This window comes from Monodelphis domestica, chromosome 3, assembly GCF_027887165.1.
Source record: "Monodelphis domestica isolate mMonDom1 chromosome 3, mMonDom1.pri, whole genome shotgun sequence".
Lineage (NCBI taxonomy): Eukaryota > Metazoa > Chordata > Mammalia > Didelphimorphia > Didelphidae > Monodelphis > Monodelphis domestica.
Genome location: NC_077229.1, coordinates 60217914 through 60240397, shown reverse-complemented (window position 1 = coordinate 60240397; position 22484 = coordinate 60217914). Strand labels below are relative to the sequence as shown.

Genomic DNA, 22484 nt, shown 5'->3' with positions numbered 1-22484 from the left:
CTGGGAGCTGGCAGTCGCTCTGGCTCCCCCTCTCTTCACCCCTCTCCTGTCTCTGTGCCAGCAGACCTCGGCTCTCAGATCCCCCTGCTGCTGGGGTTCTTGCCTCACATTTGCCTCCTGGTATCTGCTCAGTCTTTCAGAGCACACTCAGGGGTGCCTCCTACGGAAGGCCTCTCCTGAAACCCCCTTGGGAGGAGAGTTCTCTCCCTCCTGAAGTCACTTTGGGGTGTGTGTGTGTGTGTGTGTGTGTGTGTGTGTAAGAGACAGACAGACAGACAAAGGGAGGGAGAGAGGAAGATGGGGGGGTGGAAGAGGAAAGTTCTAAGCTTCCAGGAAAGGCACATCTCTCTACTGTTCAGAGCTCCTTCTCTGTCCCCTAACCTGAGCCCAGCCTTGTCTTTAATGCTGCCCCCCCACCACAGTCATGCCTATGTAGTGGGTCTCGCTACCTATCTTGGCAGACCCTTCCTGTGCCTCAATGTCCCCGACCCTCACCTGTTCCTCTTCAGTCAAACACAAATCCTCCCTCCAAGGCCATCCCCAACAGCACCTGTCTGTGAGAGAAGCCTGGAACCTCAGCCTGGGGACAAGCCCAGGATCAAAGACTGGTCTTTGGCATGATGGCCTGTAATGAAGCACGGTGCCTGGGGTGGGGGGAAGGGGGGAGAAATATCCCAGTGCTGCTCCTCACTGCCTCCCACTTTGGGGTAAGCCCTTCCTTTCCCTGGAGTCTGGGCTCCTCTCAACTGATGCTGGCTTAGATGCTCTGTAAGGCCCGGAGGAGTCCTACAGAATCCTACAAACTGTCCCTGGAGCTCTTCTGCCTGAGCCTGGGCCAAGCCCCAAAGGAATCAACAGGAAGCTTTGGGTCAGCCAAAGAGGATGGAGACATCAAAGAAAAAAAAAAGCAGGTGAGGAGCCCTCCCCCTGCAGAGGAAGCCCCTTGGCTGTGGCCTGCTTTCCTGGCAGGGAAAGTGTCCAAAAAGCCTCAGGAGCCTGGTCTTGCCCTGGAGGACACCCCTCTCTGCGCCCCCCCCCCTCCAGGCCCCTGTCCGCAGGGGTTCAGACTCTGGAAAAACCCAGCTACAAGCCCAGAACCTCAGCCACATTCACCAGTGAATGCAAGCGGGGCTCTGTAGGCAGACATGACCCTGAGCAAGGAGCTCACACCCAGGCCACCTTGCCTTGGAGAGGAGGGCCTACCAGGGACAGGAGCACAGGCTTCGAGGAGGAGAAGGCCCCAAGGACTGGGGATCAAGATGCTGAGAGGGCTTTGGGAGCTCAACACCATGCAAACCCCTCAAGGGCAGCACCAGTCTTTTCATTCTGGTCCCTGAATTTAATAATGCTTAATAACAACTGTCTCTGTTTTATATAGCTCTTATGGAGAGAGGGCAGATGTGAATTCCAGAAGACCCAATACTTCCTAGCTGTGTGACCCTGGGCAAGTCACTTAACTCTGTTTGCTGAGCCCATACTGTTCTTCTGTCTTGGAACTGATATTTGGTATTGATTCTAAGACAGAAGATACGAGTTAAAAATAAGTACATAAATAAAAGCTTATTGCCAGAATGATCCAAAAGTGCTCTGCAAACAGTAAAATATGACTCATTGGCTATGATCTCTACTTTGTTCGCAGTTCTGCACATTCCCATTGTTTCTCCTGTTCCATAGAAGCTCCTCAAGATCAGACACTGATTCACTTCACTCTCAGTATCCCCCAGTGTCCAGCCTGGTCATCCTACTGACTGGCTTCAGAAGCCTGGAGTGGCCTAGAAGCCGTTCCTTCCACAGGCTGTATGAAAAAATGCCCCAAGTCTGCCAGGAATGGTAGCTATGGGCCCGCCCGTGCCAGGGGTGGGCAGGAGCCAGGGCGAGGATGATCTGAACTCCTGGCCCCCCGGCCTCCTCCCTCTGAGCCTCTGGAGTGAGGGATCGGGCCTGCCTCCCTTCCTCCCTGCCTCTGTGTGGGTTGTTTACAAAGCCCCATTCAAGGCTCCACACATGGAGAGAGAATTTTCCCCATCACGTTCCCTGTCAGGCTGTCAGCCTGAATCCCACTTTAATCTGCCAGAAGCACTTTTCTGCTGACATTTTTAATAAATACTTTCAGCTTTTAAACACATTTGTGGGGGCCATTTCCACCTCTCCTTCTCCTCCCTCCCTCTCTCCAGAGGGGGCTCTGAGAGCTCTAATAGCAAATACATCAGGCCTGGCAGAGGCCCCTGTCCCCCTCCCAGGCCTCCCTACCCGGCCCCGCTCCTCCCCTCCATGGCCGGCCACAGCATCCTGAGCGAGGTGGTGTTTTCAATTTGAAAGCTAAATTAACTGTCCAATTGGATTTGGCTGCTGCGAGCCAGTTCCTGTGACAGGTTTTAGTTATGAAGCATATTTCACATTAATAGAACTCAACATGAAAACCCCGCGCTCGGGGATTGCTGCGGCTCGCCATTGAAATGTTAAATTTAATATTTCAGACATGCTCGTGCCAGCGTTTGATTATTGTTCTTCATTTAAATCCCTCCTAACGGGAAAGGGCCTAATTAGTAAAAAATCATGTTTTAATGAAGGCAAAATGCTAATTGCTAACACACAGAAAAAGGCGGCACGTGGAATGAGCTGGCGGCCCTGCTGGTGACTTCTCCAGAACTCCCCAATGGATTGGGGCTCCTCCTCCTCCTGGGGGGGGGGGGGGCTGCAGAGCCACCCCCGTCCTCATTCTCCCCGAAGGAGCCCCGGCTGGGCACCAAGGAGTTGCTGTGCTCAGGCAGGCAGAGAGCCCGGGGCAGGAGAGGTACTTACGTCACTGAGCTGGTCCCTGGAGCTGCTCCATTGGGAGCTGGTGGCTTCTCGGACACTGTCTTCTTCACTGTTCCTGTTGCCACTCTTGCTTGGAGGGACCTTCACCTGGAGGATGAGGAGGAGATGAGGTTTCAGAGATAAGGCCTGAGCCTCGGTGCTAATGCCATCCTGGCTGTGCATGGGTGTGTTTCTGGGTGGCTCTCACGGTCCTAAAGAGTCTAGTCATGGGGAGGACAGGCCTTCCTCCTTCTTCAAGCCTTTTATGGTGGGATCCTAAATCCATTGGCTTTGCTCAAGATTAGGAGGAAGGGAGAAGGTTTGGGAAGGAAACACTGGAAAATGACAATGACGTTTAGGGGAAAGAGCATCAATTTTTAAAAAGCAAAGCATCCTGCTAGGAGCCTGGGACTGGTCCTGGGATTTTACTGGTTTGGGGGGCTTCTAGGTGAGAAAACTCCCCCTACCAATTCAAGCTGGCACTTAAAAGGCTTAGGAGACACTTAGAACAGAGGTAAGTTTGTAACATCTCTGAAGCCAGTTAAACATGTTCAACCAAACAAAGATCATGTAAATTTGGGATTTTCTATGTGAATGTGGCGCCCCTGGAGATGTTTCTGTTGGAGTTTGACCACTCTGGACTAGAAGGCTGTTCAGAGACTTCCCAAGGGTCACAGACACTGTCCCACCCTCCAAAAGAGTCATTTGCAAACACCACTCACGGATGGCCTTCATCATTTTATGGTTTTTCTTCACCTCTAAAGGCCATTTTGAAACAGGACGCAGGTCCATCTTGAGGACCCTGATTTCAATCCTTTCATTTCACATGATGGCAAACAGATACATGATATTTGATAACTGATTGGGCAGCTCAGAAGCCTCTGGCTGGGGAGGGCTGCTTCAAGGAAGGTGAGCAGCAAGGAATATTGGGGGTGGGGGCTCCCCGTGGAAGACAGGGCATAGAGAGTGGTCCAGTGAGGCTGGCACTTGGGGAGTCTGGCAAGAGGCCACCTGCATCAGGGCAGGCCTGGAGTTTTTGACCCTCATTCCATGCATCTGTGTTGTGGGAATAAGAGACTATGAGGTCAGATCCAGCGACCCTAATTGCCTAGCAGAATGGTTCCAGTTGTCTTTGGTTCCCGTTTCCCTTCCCCAACAATAACGATCATCCTGAGAGCAAAAATCACCACCATTACTGGTCTAGGTTGGCCCAGAACCTCCATGATTTCATCTGGTCCCCACACACAGTTGAACATATTTTTATCCCATTAGATCACAGTTTCAGATTTGGGGGGTGGGGGTGGGGGTGGGGAGGTAGGACCTCAGGGGTCGTCCAGTTCAGCCTGGGTCCATGGGTGGGATGAAATCTTAAGGGGATCAGAAGGAAGGAGAGAAGACTCATGGGGTCACAATGGCTCCCATGACACCTGGTCCTTGCCTTGAACATTTTTCCCTGGGAAATTGGTGCCATTAGCAGAATGATTCCAGTTGTCCTTGGTTCCAGTTTCCCTTCCCCAACAAGAATGATCATTCTGAGCACAAACACCACCACCATCACTGGCGTTCTCTAGGTTGCTCAAATATCAAGTCAGCGAGGAGGGTGTCACCAGTCGAGAGGATGCTGCTTGAGCCTGGGTGAGAATTCTCCAAGTTGGAGGGCCACTGGGCCAGAAGGGTCACAGATAGGCTGAGCAGGGATTTGCAAGCACCCCTAGTCTTTCTCTGGAATGATCAATTATTCTCAGAACTAGAATTATAGATCCATAGGTGGAGGGAATGTCAAGTGGGGAGGGATCTTGTGAGAACCCAGAATGTCCAGACAGCTCTCGGGACACAACCTATCAGAGGGGCCCTTTGAGCGGAATGTCAAGAGCCCAGAAGGCCTTGGAACTTGGAATTCTGAGCTGGGATGATCCTGGAAACTGAAAATGTGAGCGTTGGAAGGATCTCTCGCTAGGACACAAAATGTCAGGGCCGGGAGCCGCCTTGGGACACAGGATGTCAGATGAGGGAAAGGACCGAAGGCATCGTCTAAGCTCGTCCTTTCACCTGATTGAGGAAAAGGCAGTGATTTCCCCTTTGGGGGTCCCCAGTCTCCTCGTGGGCTCTCAGGGAGCCCGGAGAGTCATCTCTCCGCCTGCCCAGCCCTGCTCCTCTTCAGGGGCTCAGCCTGGGACCTCCATCATGCCACCGAGGCAAGCTGTGAGTCATTATCCTAATGCGGCCCGTGAAGGGGCTCCTTGGCTTCTAAGCAGTTTAGGGGATTAGTGAATGGAGCAGAAGTGGAGCCCCAACATCCCCTGCCTGACAATTCTCCAAGACCTTGGGGTTTCCATGGGAATAGGTTTTCTGGCCTCCCTCCTGAGGCTGGAACCTTCTCGGTTCCCAGCACAGAGCCATCTGGGGAAAGGCCTAGGATGGAAGGCTCGGCTCAGGCACCAGGGCCCTCACAAAAGACACAGAGGTGGCCTCATGAGGTCTAGAGGCCAGGGCCTTGGAGGGATCATTGGGGGGTGGGGGGCACGGCCTGGGCCTCTAAGATGATGATGCTTTACTCGGGGCTGTGATTTATTTCAAACCAAATCACACATCAGTGCTAAGTCCCATGGGGGGGAGGTGGGGCTGGGGGAGAAGAACACCTGGTCCCTGGCCTCTGCCTCTGGCCTTCTCCACCCCATCCACTGCCCAATAGCCAGATTCTTAGAGCCTCTGCCCAAGTGGCTCATCACTGCCTTGAAAAGGCCTTCACCCCGCCCATATTCTAGTTTCCGGGTCTCACCGGCCTCAGACATGTCCCTGCTGTGTGAACCTGGGCAAGTCACTTGACCCCCCATTGCCTAGCCCTTTCACTGTCTGCCTTGGATTGATTCTAAGAAGAAAGGTAAGCATTCAAAAGAAATGTGCTGTACAAAAGAGCTAGCTTCCTTACTGGCAAACTCACACCATTCTGCCCCTGGGGATGCAGCATCCCAGGGCTCTGCAGGGAAGGGGAAGAGCCTTAGATGCTGGGAGCAGTGGGCCTGGGTTCCAGTCTTCCTCTGAGCTATCTTCATTGATCTAAAGGTGTGCACACACAATGGACCATAATGGACTTCTCTACTAGCAGCAATGCAATGATACAGGACAATTCTGAGAAAGCACACTATCCACATCCAGAGGAAGAACTGTGGGAGCAGAAATGCAGAAGAAAAACAACTGCCTGATCACATGGGTCGACGCGGATATGATTGGGGGATGTAGACTCTAAATGATCATCCCAGTGCAAATATCAATGATATGGAAATAGGTCTTGATCAATGACACATGTAAAAGCCAGTGGGATTGCTCATTGGCTATGAGAGGTGGGTGGAAAGAGGGGAGGGAAAGAACATGAATCATGAAGCCATAGAAAAATATTCTAAATCAATTAATTAAATAAATAAGCATAATTTTAAAAAATAAATAAAGGTGTGCACACACAAGAAGGATTAAACTTGTTCTAGGTCATCCCAGGAAGAATGGAAAAAAGAGGCAAATTTGGGCTTGAAGTTGGGAAGAGATTCCTCAAATCCTGATGTGTAACCCAGGACAACCTCTCCTTCTCAGTTTCTTCATCTGTAAAATGGGGATAATAGTAGCCCTTATCTCCCAGGGTTGATTCAGGGATCAAATGAGATCCTATTTGCCAAGCCCTTTGCAAATCAAAATGCACTACGGAAACAAGCTTTTGCTATTATTCAAGTTACCCTAAAGTGAAGAGGGCTGCCTCCTGAGGTGGAGGGAGGTCTTTGGGAATCCCTAGGTGATCCTGGCCAAGTCACTTAACTTCCCCTAACTTAAGGAGCCTCCATTTCCTCGATTTTAAAATCACCCATCTGCCTTGGAATTAATAATGATTCCAAGATGGAAGGCAAGGGTTTAAAATAAATAAAGTAAAATAAAATAAAATGAAAGGGGTTGGCTTCGAGGGTCCCTTCCAGTTAAAAAGCTTCCTGTGGGGGATTCTTGTTCAGGCAGAGATTGAACGAGATGACCCTTTTGTGTGGAGCTCAGCTCAGAGGGGGGGGTGCAATAAAAATCAGATCAATATCCAACCACCTGTTGGATAAAGGCCCGAGAATCCTTTGCCCCCCCATGGACGCTGCATCCCGTTCGTGGCTCTCCTCTAAGGTCCCAGCTCCAGAAGCAGAAGGAAGGAAAGGGTGGGGGTGGGGAGGCGAGAATCGCTCCCAGAGCAGAGCAGAGTTATTTGCGGAGCCCCAGAAGCCCTCCTGGCAGGCCTGGCCCTGGCTCATTACTAATAAACACACTTCGATTTATCAAGAACTCCCATCGGAGTGGGCAGGGAGTGCAGCCCAGGGGCTGGGGGAGACAGATTCTTTTCTTAAGCTGTTCTGAAAGGTGCTGAGCTCAGGGGCAACCTTCACCCCCATTAACCCAGCAAAGCACAGCGCCTCCTCCAGGGAGGCCCCTGGGCTCCGGCGGCAGCAGCAGCCTCAGCCAGGGCGATGGGTTTGTTCATTATCTCGAACACACACACAGGAGCACGGGGCCAAATTGAATCATCTGCCTTCATTTTCCACGAGATGGGAAGCTGCAGCTGCTGTGGCAGGCGGTGGGGGCTTTTCTGGGGCTGTCCTTCCCAGGCTGGGCTCTGAAAGCCGCAGCAGCTTCAGACCAACTCTTCCTGGGGAGAGGAAGGGCAGGTGCCCTTGCAGGAGCCCAAGCATGGGAGCTCGGGACAGGGACAGCATCCTCCGGATAGGTGAGGAGGAGGCACCGCAAGAGGAAATAACTAGAAAGCTGGGAATAGAGTCCAGATACCCCGACGCTGCCCCACGATGGGGCAAAAGCTGGCAAGCCCAGGCCCATTGGCTCTACTGAGGAAGCAGCCTCCTTGACTCCAATTCCCCCACAAGAAATGGAGGGCCTGGAGGCTAAGTGATCAGCCTAAGGCCACAAAGAGGGTCCTAAGATGAAAGAAGGGATTTTATATCTGGCTGCCTCCCCAGGTGGGGCCTGGAGGGTCTAGGAAGGGTCCATCATAAGGAGAGGCAGAGGGCAGCTGGGTAGCTCAGTGGATTGAGAGCCAGGCCTAGAGACAGGAGGTCCTAGGTTCAAATCTGGCCTCAGATACTTCCCAGCTGTGTGACCCTGGGCAAGTCATTTCACTCCCATTGGCTAGCCCTTATCACTCTTCTGCCTTGGAACCAAGACACAGTATTGATTCCCAGACAGAAGGTAAGGGTTTAAAAAAAAAAAAAAGTAAGATCTAGTAAGGCAGTAAGATCTAGTAGAGCCTGGAAGAGAGAAGCTGGAACAGGGAGCCTAATGGGCATTCATTTCTCTCAGGAAAGATAAGCCAAGAATCCAGTTATGAGATGGGACCATGGCCAAGACACCAAAATCTGGGTTAGAAGAAAAAAGAGGCAACTAGGCGGCATACTGTATAGTGTTTTACACTTGGAGTTAATAAGAACTGAATTCAAATTCTCCCTCAAAGCATCAGCTGGTTCTGGAACCATCTATCTGTATTCATCAGCTAGGGTTATTGTGAAGATTGAATGAGCCAACAAAGGTAAAGTGCTTTATAATAAACCTTAAAGCACAAAATAAATGATAGGAGAGGGGAGAGAAGGGAAAAGTGGCCTAGGGTGGGAATGGTCCACTGGGGCTGACTAAGCTGAGAGGTCCTAGCATTTACTCATCACCTCCAGTGACTCAAGATCTGAAACTTCAGATCAGCATCTGTTTCCAGAACAAGAGGGCACCTGGCCACTTCACTGCCTCTGGTTCTGCTGAAAACCAAACAAATGATTTTCCTTTAAAAATATACTTCCTTTAAACCTGAAAACGCCCATGTATCAAAACAAGGCCAAAATGAGCTAAACATGTTACTTGGGAGTTTTTCCCTGGAAATCCAACCTCTCATACACTCTAACAGGATTTATCTATCCCAAGCAGGCCTCATAATGAGATCAGCCGGGACAGATCTCCGGCTTGTTTGTAGATTTTATACTTGCTCTAACTTGGCAGTCTGGAGACCATGAATTCCCTAGGCCCCTTCTGAAATCACTTCACACATGGCGATTTGATTTTCTTTGCTTGGCCTCTTCCACAATCTTTTTTCTTTCCTCCTCTGATTCATTTTACTAAGTTTTAGGGTGGAAAGAAAGCTTGTTTTGAGTGGGGATTTGTGGATGACGACATGGAGGGTCAGGATATGAGGCTCTTTGTCTCTGGTCAAGGACTAGAAAGCTCCTGCTCACAAGAGCCAGCTAGTCAGGTCAGGTCCTTGCCAATGTCTGTTCCTTTATCAAAGCCATGTGTCTACTACAACAGTTGCCCAGCCCAGGGCCTCAGAATCTCGACCAATGTAAGGGCCTGAATCATTGGACTTCTCATTTCCAGAACCCAGCAGCAGACTCACATGCTCCAAGGGAGCTCACACAATGGAAAGGTACTGCTGGGTTGTTCAAGGTAGAGAATGTTCTAGGTTCAAATCCAGACTGCCTCTGTGACCATGGGCAAGTAAGTCACTCAAGATTTATGGGACTCCATTTCTTTATCCATAAAATGAATGATGTGGGGTAGATTCTAATTTTGAATTTTAAGTTTTAGGGTGTTTTGATAGTCATCTCAGAAACCTGGGTGTTTTTTAAAAATCTTAACTTTTGTCTACTAGTACCAGTTCCAAGGCAGAAAAGTGGTAAGGGTGAGGCAGTTGTGATTAAGTGACTTGCCCTGAGTCACATAGGTAAGTTTCTGAGGCTAGATTCAAACCTGGGTCCTTCCAACTCTATGCCTATCCACAGAGGCATCCTAGATTCCTAGATTTATCTCGGGCCATTCTCTTTAATCTAGTATTTGTTATGTATATGATTCCCTAATAGAATATAAACATCTTGAAAAATTTCTGCTTAATTTTCTTTCAGGATCCAGTACCTAACATAATGCCTGGTACATCCTAAGTGCTTAATAAAATTAATAAACTACCTATTACTGTCTACAACACCATGTTTCCAATAACCCAGGCTCATAGTCTAGGCATCATCAACTACTCACTCTTGCACCTTCATTTCCCTGCCTTTTCCAATCTGTTGCCAAGGCCTATTGATCTTACTGTACCGGTGTCACTACTATATGCCCCCTTCTCTCCTTAACATTGACCACCCTTGTGCAGGCCCTCATCACATCCCACTAGTCTTCCCCTATTCCAAATCAAAATGAACTACTCATTAGAACCATTGTTTTCATCCTTCTTTCCCTTGTGTCTGTATCTTTGTTCACAAGAACACGACGTTTGGAATTTCTTTGTTGAAATTCTTTCCTTTCCTTCAAAGGACCACCTTAGGTGAAACCTTCTCTAAGAAGCCTTCTCTGAACTCAATAGGCTAGTTCTATTGGGATGAATCTAATGATATCAATTAAATAGATTAAATAGAAAACCTTACACTTTGGTTAAAAAATAAATTTTGCTAATACAGCATTGGGAAGACCTTTGGTCATATGTTAATTCATCTGGGGAAAAAAGATCGAGTAGAAGATAAAAAAAAATTCTTACCTTCCATCTTAGAATTAATACTATGTATTGTTTCCAAGACAGAAGAGAGGTATGGACTAGGCAGTGGGGTTAAGTGACTTGTCCAGGGTCACACAGCTAGAAAGTGTCTGAGGCCCAAATGAATCAAAGTCCTCCCAATTCTAGGCCTGGCACTCTAGCTGCCAATGAAAACACTGACTGAGTGAACGTTTGTGAGGGTACAGTACTCTTGTTTAGGCAATGGTGGGCCTAGATGGTCACATTCAAGTGCAGGTTGGCAAAGGATGCCATACTAGCTGCTGCTCAGGCTGATGCCCTAAGGAAAAGGTGGCCAGTCTGAATGAGCCAATAGTTACTCATTAAGTGTTTGAAGAAACTGAAGGCTTAGGTGGACCTTCACTGAGGAAAGGCAGAGGGGGGAAACTACACATACAATGAGAAGGAATGGAGGGCCCCACCATGCCAGTGGAGGGATTGCCAACATCCTTAGTGAAACCAGAAGTCCAACTAAGTCCTCAAGCTTCATCCCTTCCTACAAATTGAGTTCTTGAGGGGAAGATGGAGGAAGGAATAGATTAGCTGCTATTCTGCAGGAACTCCATTAAATAAATCCAACAACTATTGATAAGACAGTCAGGTGACACAATCAATAGAGTTCCAAGCCTGGAGTCAGGAAGACGCTTACTAGCTCTGTGATCCTAGGCAAGTCACTGTGGGCTGCCAGATCCTTATTTATAAAATTTCCCTGGATTGTACGTGTGTGTCAAATGCTATATATTTATATCATTTATAATATATAAATATGAACACAAACAAATATATGAACATATAAATTTATAAATATATAAAGCACTGAGCAGTACCTGGCACAAATGTGAGCCATTAATATTAAGAACTACCTGCCAGGTTCCTAAATCTCCCTATGATGCCTCACTGGGAACATGGAGGAAAACCTGGTTCTCCAAGAGCCATGACAATAGGACCAAAGCCCAAGACTGATCCCCATCACAGTGATAGGCTGTCTCGGATTCCTGAGTAACAATCTAGCGAAGGATGGCAAAAGTTTTTCGCCAGTAGGCTGGCCTCTTCCTGATAATTTTCTACTGCCATTGGCAAGGTTTGATGGGAAAGAACACTGAACCTAGAGACAGAGGACAACCTTTATTTCAATCCTGCCTGAGCTGCTGATTAGTCATGTGATCATGGACAAGTCATTTGACCTCACCTGTTGAATGAGGAAGCTTGTACTTAATTAAATGGCCTCTGAAGACCTGTCCTGCTCCAGATCCTAGGACAAGAGAAGGCCCAGAATTGAAGAAAGCCTCAAAGAACCATGCAAAATTTGTATCTAACTGACACACACTTCCCTCTACACATCTGGTAGCACAGTGATTGAGGACTGAGCCTTTACATTAGGAAGACCTGTGTTCAAATCTGGTCAAAATCTTTTATTTCCCTCAGTTTACTCAATTATAAAAACAGGGATAAAAGAAGCACCTACCTTGAAGGATTGTAATGTTGATCAAATGGGTCCAGAGTAGTGCTATGTAAATGCTAGTGAAAAAGCAAGGCAAAACGATCTCGGGACCATCCTGATGAGGAATGCTCTCCACTTCCAGGGAAAGAACTGCTGGGGTCATCTTTCACATCAGTCTATCTTTGGTTTTATTTTAGGGTCTTGGTTATGTATGACTTTGCTCTACAAAAATGATTAATAATAAAATAAATATAAAATTTAATATAAAATAAAAAAATGTTAGCTGTTACTTTTGCTATTAAGCCTTTACTTTCTCTCTTTAGTGACAACTTTAAGACAGAAGGGCAAGAGCTAGGCAAACAGGGTTAAATGACTTGCCCTGGGATCATACAGCTAGAAAGTAGCTGAGTTTTGAATCCAGGACCTCCTGGTCTCCAGGGCTGGCTTTCTATCCACTAAGCTACTTAGCTGTTCCTTTAATAGCTTTCTTTTCCTTCTTCCTTCTTCCTTCCTTCCTTCCTTCCTTCCTTCCTTCCTTCCTTCCTTCCTTCCTTCCTTCCTTCCTTCCTTCCTTCTTCCTTCCTTCCTTCTTCCTTCCTTCCTTCCTTCCTTCCTTCCTTCCTTCCTTCCTTTCCTTCCTTCCTTCCTTCCTTCCTTAACTAAATGGAGCAGCAAGGAAACCTCCCTCTCTCTCCCTCCCTCTCTCTCTGTACTATTATATACTCAGTCTGGTATTGAATAAATGCTCTTTGCCTGCTGTCCAGATTAGGGTATGCAGTTGATGGATAAGCCATGGAGCAGATTCACTGGTAAATATAAGGTGAACAGATACTATGGATTGCACCCCCGCCCCGAAAAAAACCCCAGCCCAAACTGAGCCCAGAATTACAGAAAAAGAAGGGAGTGGGCTAGGTTGCCTTTGGGAAATTGCAAAGACCCCACGCTTTTCTTTTCTAACCCTTATCTTCTGGTTTAGAATTGATAGTAAGCATTGGCTCCAAGGTAGAAAAATCAGATTTGAACCCAGGATCTCTCCTCTTCAGACATGGCACCCTATTGACTGAGCCCCTTGGCTGCCCTGGTCCCATGCTTTCCTTTAGAACAAAGTCCCCTCCTTCACAATAATAATTTTTAACTGTACATAAGGACTCGAGTTAAGGAATGCTACAGTTTTTAAGTTTCGGAGTCAACCAAAAGGCAATAATTTTAAATGGATGGTGGGTGTGAGTAGGTGTAAGAGGTTTATTAAAAATGAAGAACTGCACAGAGATGCTGCCAGTGATGTGACATTCATCAGAGAGGTAGGGGTCAGATTGGAAGAAAAGATGGGCAGGTCGTGACCCAAACAAAAGGCAGGGATTAACAGTAAGACAGTCAGGACAGCCAAGAGTCACTTTGGGAAAGATGTCCCAGGGAGGATTTGAAGGGGGGAAAATGAGGAGACTGAATGGCATATGGGTAGGCACAGAGTGATGGCACTATTGGAGGGAGCCAGAACACACTGATGAGATTGGGGGGGTGGGGGAGAGAGTCAGACAGACAGGGAGAAAGAGAGACAAAGACACAAAGAGAGAGAGGAGAAAGAGTCAGAGAGAGAGAGAAAGAGAGAGAGAGAGAGAGAGAGAGAGAGAGAGAGAGAGAGGAGATGAGAGAGAGAGAGAGAGGGAGAGAGAGAGAGAGAGGGAAGGAAAGAGGACAGAGAGAGAGAGAGAGAGACACAGAGACAGAGACAGAGAGAGACAGAGGAGGGAGAGGGAGACAGAGACAGAGAGACAGAGAGAGACAGAGAGAGAGAGACAGAGACAGAGGGAGGAGAGAAGGAGAGGGGGGAGACAGACAGGGAGAGAGAGAGAGAGAGAGAGACAGACAGACAGACAGACAGGGAGAAAGAGAGACAAAGACACAAAGAGAGAGAGGAGAAAGAGTCAGAGAGAGAGAGAGAGAGAGAGAGAGAGAGAGAGAGGAGAGAGAGAGAGAGAGAGAGAGAGAGACAGAGGGAGGAGAGAGAGAGAGACAGAGACAGAGAGAGAGGAGAGTGAGGAGAGAGAGAGAGACAGAGAGACAGAGACAGAGAGAGAAAGGAAACAGACAGAAACTACGTTGATTTTGGGGAGAAACAAAGATGGGAAAGTCCCTTTCTCAAAGAGCTCACACATTCACAACCGTTTAAGACTTGTGACTCAGCCCAAGGCTTAGGGGCAGCCAGGCAGACCTGGATTCACATCTGGCCTCAGAGAGTTCCTAGCCGTGTGACCCTGAGTAAGTCACTTAACCCCAACTGTCTAGTCTTGACCACTCTTCTGCCTTGGAAGGGCTAACTCAGGGTTGATTCTGAGGTTTGCTCCAATGCCACGTTAGGCAGGAGCCTTTCCTGCTCCCCATCCCAGCTCCAGCTTTGCCCGCTGGCATGGCCTTTCAGCTCCGGGGTCCGTACGGGGCTCCAGGGGTGAGTCTCCCACGAGGGGGCAGAAGGAAGGTGCCTTCGGGCTTCCTCCAGAACAATACGTGCCAGCTACAAACAGGACGTGCCTCTGTGCACAGCTAGACTACTGTTGGGCCTGGACCCATAAAATAAGTAATGAGGTGCAATAATAAATACATCAGAAAATAAACAGGAATGGAACGTTCCTGGGCCTTGTCTGCGGCATGGGTTGGGACCTCCTCTGCTCTCCCCGCAGCGCCCTCCACCCCAAGCTTGCCTCAGGGCTAAGAGCACACCAGGAGAGCTCCCCTCTGCTGTACGCTTTGAGGGGTGCGAGGCAGGCGGGACGCATACAGAGCAGGAGGCCAGGACCAGGACCGGCCCACAGGACAAAAGCCAGAGTGAGTTGGGGTTCTACGGTTTTGGGGGTTCAAGCGCACCCACCTATCCAGTAGGATAGGGATAGCTGGGACCCCTGGAATTCATTCCCCACAGATGCGTGCCCCAGTGTGGGACGGGAGCGCTGTGAGTGAGAGAGGGGTCAGAGATGGCCCCGAGTTCAAGTCTCCTTCCATGGGACCTTTGGGAAAGTCCCTTCTCAGGGGGCAGCTGGGTGGCTCAGTGGATGGAGAGTCAGGCGTAGAGATGGGAGGTCCTGGGTTTAAATCTGGTGCCTCAGACAGTCTTGGCTGTGTGACCCTGGGCAAGTCCCTTCACCCACATTGCCCAGCCTTGGCTCTTCTGCTTGGAACCAATCCACAGCAGGGATTCTAAGAGGAGAGATGAGGGTTTAAAAAAATAAAAGAAAAATAGCTCTTGGCTTTGGTTGGCCCAATGGAGGAATGAATGCGAGGCCTTTGCTAGGCTTTTTCTAGGTGCTTAGGCCCTGGGTTCGGCCTGGGGATACAATCAACGGCTGTAGGAGGCCGTGGATGACCCCTTTGGGCTCCCTGCCTGATTTAAGGCTCTCTCCTTGGGCAAAGGTTAGTGCCTGTCCGGCCTCAGTTTCCCCGAATGTAAATCAAGGGGCTGCACGGAGGACTGGGAAGGCCCCTTCCAGGCCAGTCCGCTGTCTGGAAACTCCAAATCCGGGGCTGGACGGGGCGAGAAGGTGCTTCTCGGAAGCCTCGGCCCAGCATCCAGCCCGCCAGATGTGCGCGCACATGACAGCCCGGGCCCTGCTGGGGGCCAGATGTTGCCGCGGCGGCGGCCAGAAGAGAATCCGGCGGCGTGGAGCTCCGAGCGCTCCCTGTGATGTGTCGGAGCCTGCGGAGAGCGGCAGCGGCAGCGGGAGCAGCCGAGCCGGGTTTGAAATACAAGCTGGCTCTCCGCGGGGGATTCCGGCACCATCTGCTCTCCTCGCTGCTCCCTCCTCCTCCCTCCTCGCTTTGGGCTCCAACCAGTGGGAGGCGCCCGGAAGAGCGCGCGCAGAGCCCCCCCGAAGCAGGCTTGTTCCGCCATACCCCAGGCCCGGAGTGGGCGAGCAAAGGCCGGAGGCGACAAAAGCCAACGACGGCCCGGACCGGAAATGGCCGGAAATGGCCGGGAGACTGAGGAGGGAGTGCCAAGGAGCCCGTGGTGCCCCACTGTGCCTGGCCTGGACCACGGGGAAGGGGTGTGGAGACTGGACAGGGGGCTCAAGGAGGAGAGCCCGGCCTGGAGGAGGAAGAACCTGGGTTCAAATCCGGTCCTTCCCAGCTGCGTGACCCTGGCCAAGTCCCTTCACCCCCACTGCCCGGCACTCCCTTCTCTGCTGCCTTGGAACCCCGACCCTGTAGTGATTCCGAGATGGAAAGGAGGGTGCCGAAGGGTGATGGGAGAAGAAGGCCCGTCCTTCCTGTCTGCCTTCGCTCCTATTTATAGGCACCCAGAGAGATCCCCAGGCACATCCTTCCTGTCTGTCCATCTGTCTGTCTGGGGGGGGGAGGGGGCTGCTCCCCAGAATGCCTTCTACCCAGAACTTCAGACAATCCGTGCCCGCTCCTGCCTGGGCACCATGCCCACCCTTGCACCGGGGGACCAAATAATGATAGCAGTGGCCTGGGTGGCCTAGCGGATAATGCACTGGGCTCAAAGTCAAGGAGGTCTGAGTTAAAATGTGACCCCAAACCTTGCCAAACTGTGTGACCCTGCGTGAGTCACTTCACTTTGTTTGTCTCAGTTTCCCCTCTGGGAAGGGGGAATAATTAGAGCACCAACCTTGAATATTATGTTCTCTATTATTGTTACGAAGGTTTGCAAATCTACTCATAAACATTGTTACTTCCCTGGATGGGAGGGAGGGGCTATCAAATCCCTCTTTTTACAGAGGAGGAAACTGGGGCAAACCATGAGGAAGGGGGAAGTGTCTGAGGCCAGATTTGAACCCAGAACCTCCCGTCTCTAGGCCCGACTCTCCATCCACTGTGCCACCCGGCTTCCCCTGAATGTAAGCTTCCTGTGGGGGAGGGGCTGCTAGATTTTTGTCTCTATTCCCAGTTGGAGGCAACACGGCGGCCCCCCAGACCAGAAGACCAGTAATGCGTGTGCCTGCTGCTAACCATCCTGGCAGTCCAGCCCTAAGGCTGGACAGAGGCCTCTGGTCTCTGCGCACTCGCAACCACCCAGTCTCAGTTTCCTTACCTGTAAAAGGACAAGATGTTTCATGAAATCACAGGTCAGGTCCGGCCCCACCTCCAGGAGACCTGATCATTTTCATGGACAGGCCAGAGAGAAGAGGGCCTCACAGAGCTGCCAACTGGTGAGCCACCCATAGACCCGCGCTCACACCACGCTCCATGCAAGAGTGCACCCACAGATGGACAGAGAGGAGGTCTGCGCTTATCGGGGGAGAGACAAAGAGACAGTGACAGAGAGAAACAGAGGGAGACAGAGATACAGATGGAGAGAGGAAGGGAGAGAGAGAGAGAGAAAGAGAGAGAGAGAGAGAGGGAGGGAGACAGAGACAGAGACAGAAACAGAGGAGACAGAGACACAGATGGAGAGGAGAGAGAGAGACAGAGAGAGAGAGAGAGAGAGAGAGAGACAGACAGAAACAAGAGAGACAGAGACACAGATGGAGAGATGAGAGAGAGAGAGAGAGAGAGAGAGAGAGAGAGAGAGAGAGAGAGAGAGAGGGAGGGAGACAGAGACAGAGACAGAAACAGAGGGAGACAGAGACACAGATGGAGAGGGAGAGAGAGAGAGAGACAGAGAGAGAAGGGGAGAGAAGAGACAGAGAGAGAAGGGGAGAGAGAGACAGAGACAGAGAAGGGGAGAGAGAGACAGAGACAGAGAGAGAGACAGAGAGAGACAGAGAGAGAGACAGAGAGACAGAGAGAGAGAGAGAGAGAGAGAGAGAGAGAGAGAGAGAGAGAGAGAGGGAGAGAGACAGACAGACAGACAGAGACAAGAGAGACAGAGACAGAGAGGAGACAAGAGAGACAGAGACACAGATGGAGAGAGAGACAGAGAGAGAGAGAGACAGAGAGAGAAGGGGAGAGAGAGACAGAGACAGAGAGAGAGAGAGAGAGAGAGACAGAGACAGAGAGAGACAGAGACAGAGGACAGAGAGAGACAGAGAGAAAGAGAGACAGAGACACAGAGATGGAGAGATGAGAGAGAGAGAGAGAAGGGGAGAGAGAGAGACAGAGGACAGAGACACAGATGGAGAGATGAGAGAGAGAGAGACAGAGAGAAAGAGAGACAGAGACACAGATGGAGAGATGAGAGAGAGAGAGACAGAGAGAGACACAAAGAGAGGAAGAGAGAGAGAGATACAGGAAGAGACAGACACCCCCCTCCAATCTCTCTCCGGCTCTGTCTCTCTCTCACACAGCTCCCAGTCCCTAGACAGACACCAAGCAGAGCCCCTGGAACAGGCCTGGCCCATTTCCCCTGGAGCATGGGAATGTGCTTTGTTTATGGACACGATTTCCTCCTCTTCCCCTTCTGACCCCATATCAAGAGTGACCCTGGAGGGCGGCCAGGCCTCATGCTCTGGCCTCAGCTGGCTTCAGCTGGGCTTGGGGTGGGACTGTTTGGTCAGGTATCCCTGTGGGGAGGGATTGGGGGGGGGGGGGGTAGGTGGTCCCTCTTCCCGCTGGCAGCTGCCCCCCCCCCCAGGGGCTCCAAGGACCCCCATTACGCAGCCAGGGGGCTGCTCCACTTGCTGGCACAGCTTCCAGGACTCTCCCTTCCCCCACAAGCTGAGCCCATTTCCTTGTGGATGGAGCCAGGCGGCAACTCGGGCGGCTTGATGAGGACGCTGAATTTTTCATTACAATCTTCCTCTGAGGTTTGCGTTTAATAATTGTACGGTATGAAGTTTCACATGGGGGAGCGTTGCCCCGCCCAGCCTCTCCTGGCGCGGCTTCTGCGCTAATCGTGTGAGCCCAGGGCTAAAGGAGCGGATTTAGGGCATAATTAAAGCTCTATACTCTAATAGTGCTATGTGAAAAGCCCAATTTTATGTTCAAGAAGAAAATGTCACATTTGTAAAACCCCATTTCACCGAGAACAGGCTTTCCAACAGTCTCCAACCCGCCTCTTTGTTCCTGCTGAAGGAGGAAAGGAGCAAGAAACAACCGAGGTGAGGGAAAGGCCCCGTGTGCACCCCGCTGCCAAGGCAGAGCCCCTGAGAGCCCCCAGCCGGGGCCCATTTCACCCAAACCCAGCACCTTCTATGGACCAGCTCCTCTGCCCGACGCTTCCCTGAAGCCCAAGAAGGAGTAATCAATGGAAAAGCATTTGTTAACATGCCTACTGCTGTGCTGGGCACTGTGCCAAATATTATCTCATCGGATCCTTATCTAGCCCTGGGAGGCAGGTGCTCATGTAATCCACCCTTTACAGATGAGGAAACCGAGCAGAAATCTTGCCTGGGGTCACACTGCTAGGGGAGTGTCCTGAGGCTGCATTTGAACTCTGGCCCAGTGTTCTAACCCGTGCGACACCTCAGGGCCTTTATCAATCAGTCAAGTATTTATTAAAGGTCTATTTGTGAGGCTATGAAACGCAGGGTGCCATGGCTGGGCTTCCTGATTCACGCTTCTCATGCAAGGACTCCTTGGTTTGACAGATCAAGGGCTGCAAGAGATTCAGGAGGTCACAGAATCATAGATTGCAGGCTGGAAGGGAGCCGAGAGGTCATTCATCCCAACTGCCTCCTTTTTTCAGATGAGAAAAGGGCACCTTGCAGGGTTAAGTCACTTGTCAAAGGGAGCAGCCCAGGGGCCCTGACTCCTAATTCAGCTCAATGTCTTAAAAAGGGTTTAATTACTGAAGGTCAGAGAGCTGAGAAATGATTGCAAAGCCAGGACTCAGTGAGTTCTGATAAATTTAGCAGGTTAACTACTTGTCTCCTTGCAAAAGTAGGGGAGGGAGGGAGAGCCGGGAGAGAAAGAATGAGAGACAGAGAACAAGAGAGAAGGAGGGAGAGAAAGAGAGTGAGCAAGAGGGAGAGTCAAGAGAGGAGAGAGAAAGGGAGAGAGCAACTGAGACAGAATGAGTGTAAGACAAGAGAAGAGAGAAGAGAACGAGAGAGGAAGGGAGAGAAAGAGAGTGAGCAAGAGGGAGAGAAGAGAAAGGCAGAGAGCAATTGAGACAGAATGAGAGTGTGAGACAAGAGAAGAGAAAGAGAGAGAGAGAGAGACAGAGAACAAGAGAGAGGAAGGGAGAGAAAGAGAGTGAGCAAGACAGAGGAGTCAAGAGAGGAGACAGAAAGGGAGAGAGCAACTGAGACAGAATGAGAGTGTGAGACAAGAGAAGAGAGAGAAAGGGAGAGAGACAGAACAAGAGAGAAGGGAGAGAAAGAGAGTGAGCAAGAGGGAGAGAAGAGAGAAGAAAGAGAAAGGCAGAGAGCAACTGAGACAGAATGAGAGTGTGAGACAAGAGAAGAGAAAGAGAGAGAGAGAGAGAGAGAGAGACAGAGAACAAGAGAGAGGAAGGGAGAGAAAGAGAGTGAGCAAGACAGAGAGTCAAGAGAGGAGACAGAAAGGGAGAGAGCAACTGAGACAGAATGAGAGTGTGAGACAAGAGAAGAGAGAGAAAGGGAGAGACAGAACAAGAGAGAGGAAGGGAGAGAGAGAGTGAGCAAGAGGGAGAGAAGAGAGAAGAAAGAGAAAGGCAGAGAGCAACTGAGACAGAATGAGAGTGTGAGACGAGAAGAGAAAGGGAGAGACAGAACAAGAGAGAGGAAGGGAGAGAGAGAGTGAGCAAGAGGGAGAGAAGAGAGAAGAAAGAGAAAGGCAGAGAGCAACTGAGACAGAATGAGAGTGTAAGGCAAGAGAAGAGAGAGAGGGAGAGAGACAGAAGTCCTTGATCACTTCCCAGAATGCTTTGTAATCTCACTGAATTCTCACCTGGGCGAGATCACAAATGATTATTTAAAGGAGTTCTCCGCCTACTGAGGGGGCTTTCCTGTTTCTGCTTGCAAGCAGAGGGGTTTTTCATGATGTAGGTGAGGTTGTGAATGGGCTTTCTGGGCCTAGACACATACTTTCTTAATAAACCTCTAAAAAAAATAATACATCTAGCAGAGAAACTAATTTCTACCTGCCTCAGTTTCCCCTATAATTTAATCATAACAGTTGAATTTTACTGTTACAAAAGAAAGTGAGCAAGAGGGAGAGAGAGGAGAGAGAGAAAGGGAGAGAGCAACTGAGACAGAGAGTGTGAGAGACAAGAGAAGGGAGGGAGATAGAGATTGGAGGAGAGGAGAGGGGAAGACTGAAAGACAGGAGAGAGAAAGATAGAGTGTTAGTTCTTCTCCAAACCATTGTCCATACCAAAATGTCTACTGACAGAATGATATTCCAAAACAGGTCTGATCCAGTCACTCCTCTGCTCAATAAAATTGGTGGCTACCTATTATCTCAGGATCAAATACATATTCTTCTGAAAGCCCTTTCACAACAAGCCTCCACTCATCTTGACAGATGTATTATACACCAACTCCCATTCAGGTGTTTTTATGCCAAAAAGATTTCACCTGAGAACTGTGCAGTTATCAAGGAGGACTTTCTGGATGAGGCAACATGATTTGGTTTAGGTAGAGTAGTATTGATTTTTAAATCTCTCTATACAAAACCATTACCTTTTATCTTAAGTCAGAAGAGCTGGTAGGCAGCTGGGGTTAAGTGACTTGCCCAGGGTCACACAGAGTACTGATTATTGATGAAAGCATCCTAGAATTTAGAGCTAGAAGGGGCCTTGGAGATCATACCCACGGACTGTAATGAACTCAGTTTACAGGAGGAAACAGACCTGGAGAACAAAAGGGAGTTGCCCAGAGTTTTCTAAACGAAACGACTAAAAAACATATCTTAAGCACCTACTATGTGCCAGGCTCTCTGCCTGAGAGTGGAGGATTCGGAAAGAGCTTTGTGGAGCTTACAATCTAAGGAGACAACACGTCACAAATCTATATAAAGTCAAGGATCTACAGAACAGAAATAATGAACCGTGGCTGGGCCGTGGAATTAATGGGGACAGAATAGACTCCTGTGATTCCACCACATCACCCCGAGGCACCAGGAGGAGAGGGTTAGTGTATTCTTTTCTTTAAAAAAATGAACAAACCAAACCCAAACTTGCACGTTCTGTCTTACAAGTGATATTAAGTGTTGGTTCCAAGACAGAGGGTCAGGGCCGGGCAATGGGGGTGAAGGGCCTGGCCCGGGTCACCCAGCTAGGTCAGGTTTGAACCCAGGCGTCCCCACTGCAGGCCTGCTTCAGAGCCACCCAGCTGCAATGGGCTCTGCAGCACCCCCACTAAAGGTCCTTGGATGCCGAAAGGACTTTAAAATGCCTGAAAAATGACCAGATGCACGGCTCTCTGGCGTCATCTGACTTAACGAGGCCCTCGCTGCCCTTGCTGGGATGGGAGGGCAGGGACAAACCCAGAGAAAGCAACACACCGCCCTGGTCTGGGAAGGGGGCCAGTCTGCTGCCCCAGGAGTGCCCCACGGGGCCCCCAGGGAACCAGTCTATCTGCTGGAACCCAAACCCAGAGTCAGCTCAGCTTGTTCCTTTTACAGCCCAACAGCCCCAGCGTGAGGATGGGCCAGGAGGACGGGCCGTGGCACCGGTGGCACCGGTGGCAGCCGGCCCCTGACCTCGGTCCTTGATGAGCACCCCTACGTGGGGGCCGCCGGACCGGGGTCTCCCCCGACGCTCCCAACGGTGTTCCACTTGGAAACTGCCTGTGAATGGATTTCTTTTATTGAATTAATAAGTGTTCTCATACCCGCATGAAGGTGAGATTGCTGCAGACTGTCGGCAAG

At 50.0% G+C, this 22484-nt stretch overlaps 1 protein-coding gene across 1 annotated transcript in view; it reads right to left on the bottom strand.

Moving 5' to 3' along the window:
• FBRSL1 (fibrosin like 1) overlaps window positions 1-22484 on the bottom strand; it is a gene marked incomplete at its 3' end in the record, with an annotated part of 240528 nt that overhangs the window by 123714 nt on the left and 94330 nt on the right. Inside the window, exon 3 of the mRNA XM_056820951.1 lies at window positions 2803-2907. Within this exon, the coding sequence (XP_056676929.1) occupies window positions 2803-2907 (105 nt within the window). The remainder of the gene's footprint in view (window positions 1-2802; window positions 2908-22484) is intronic.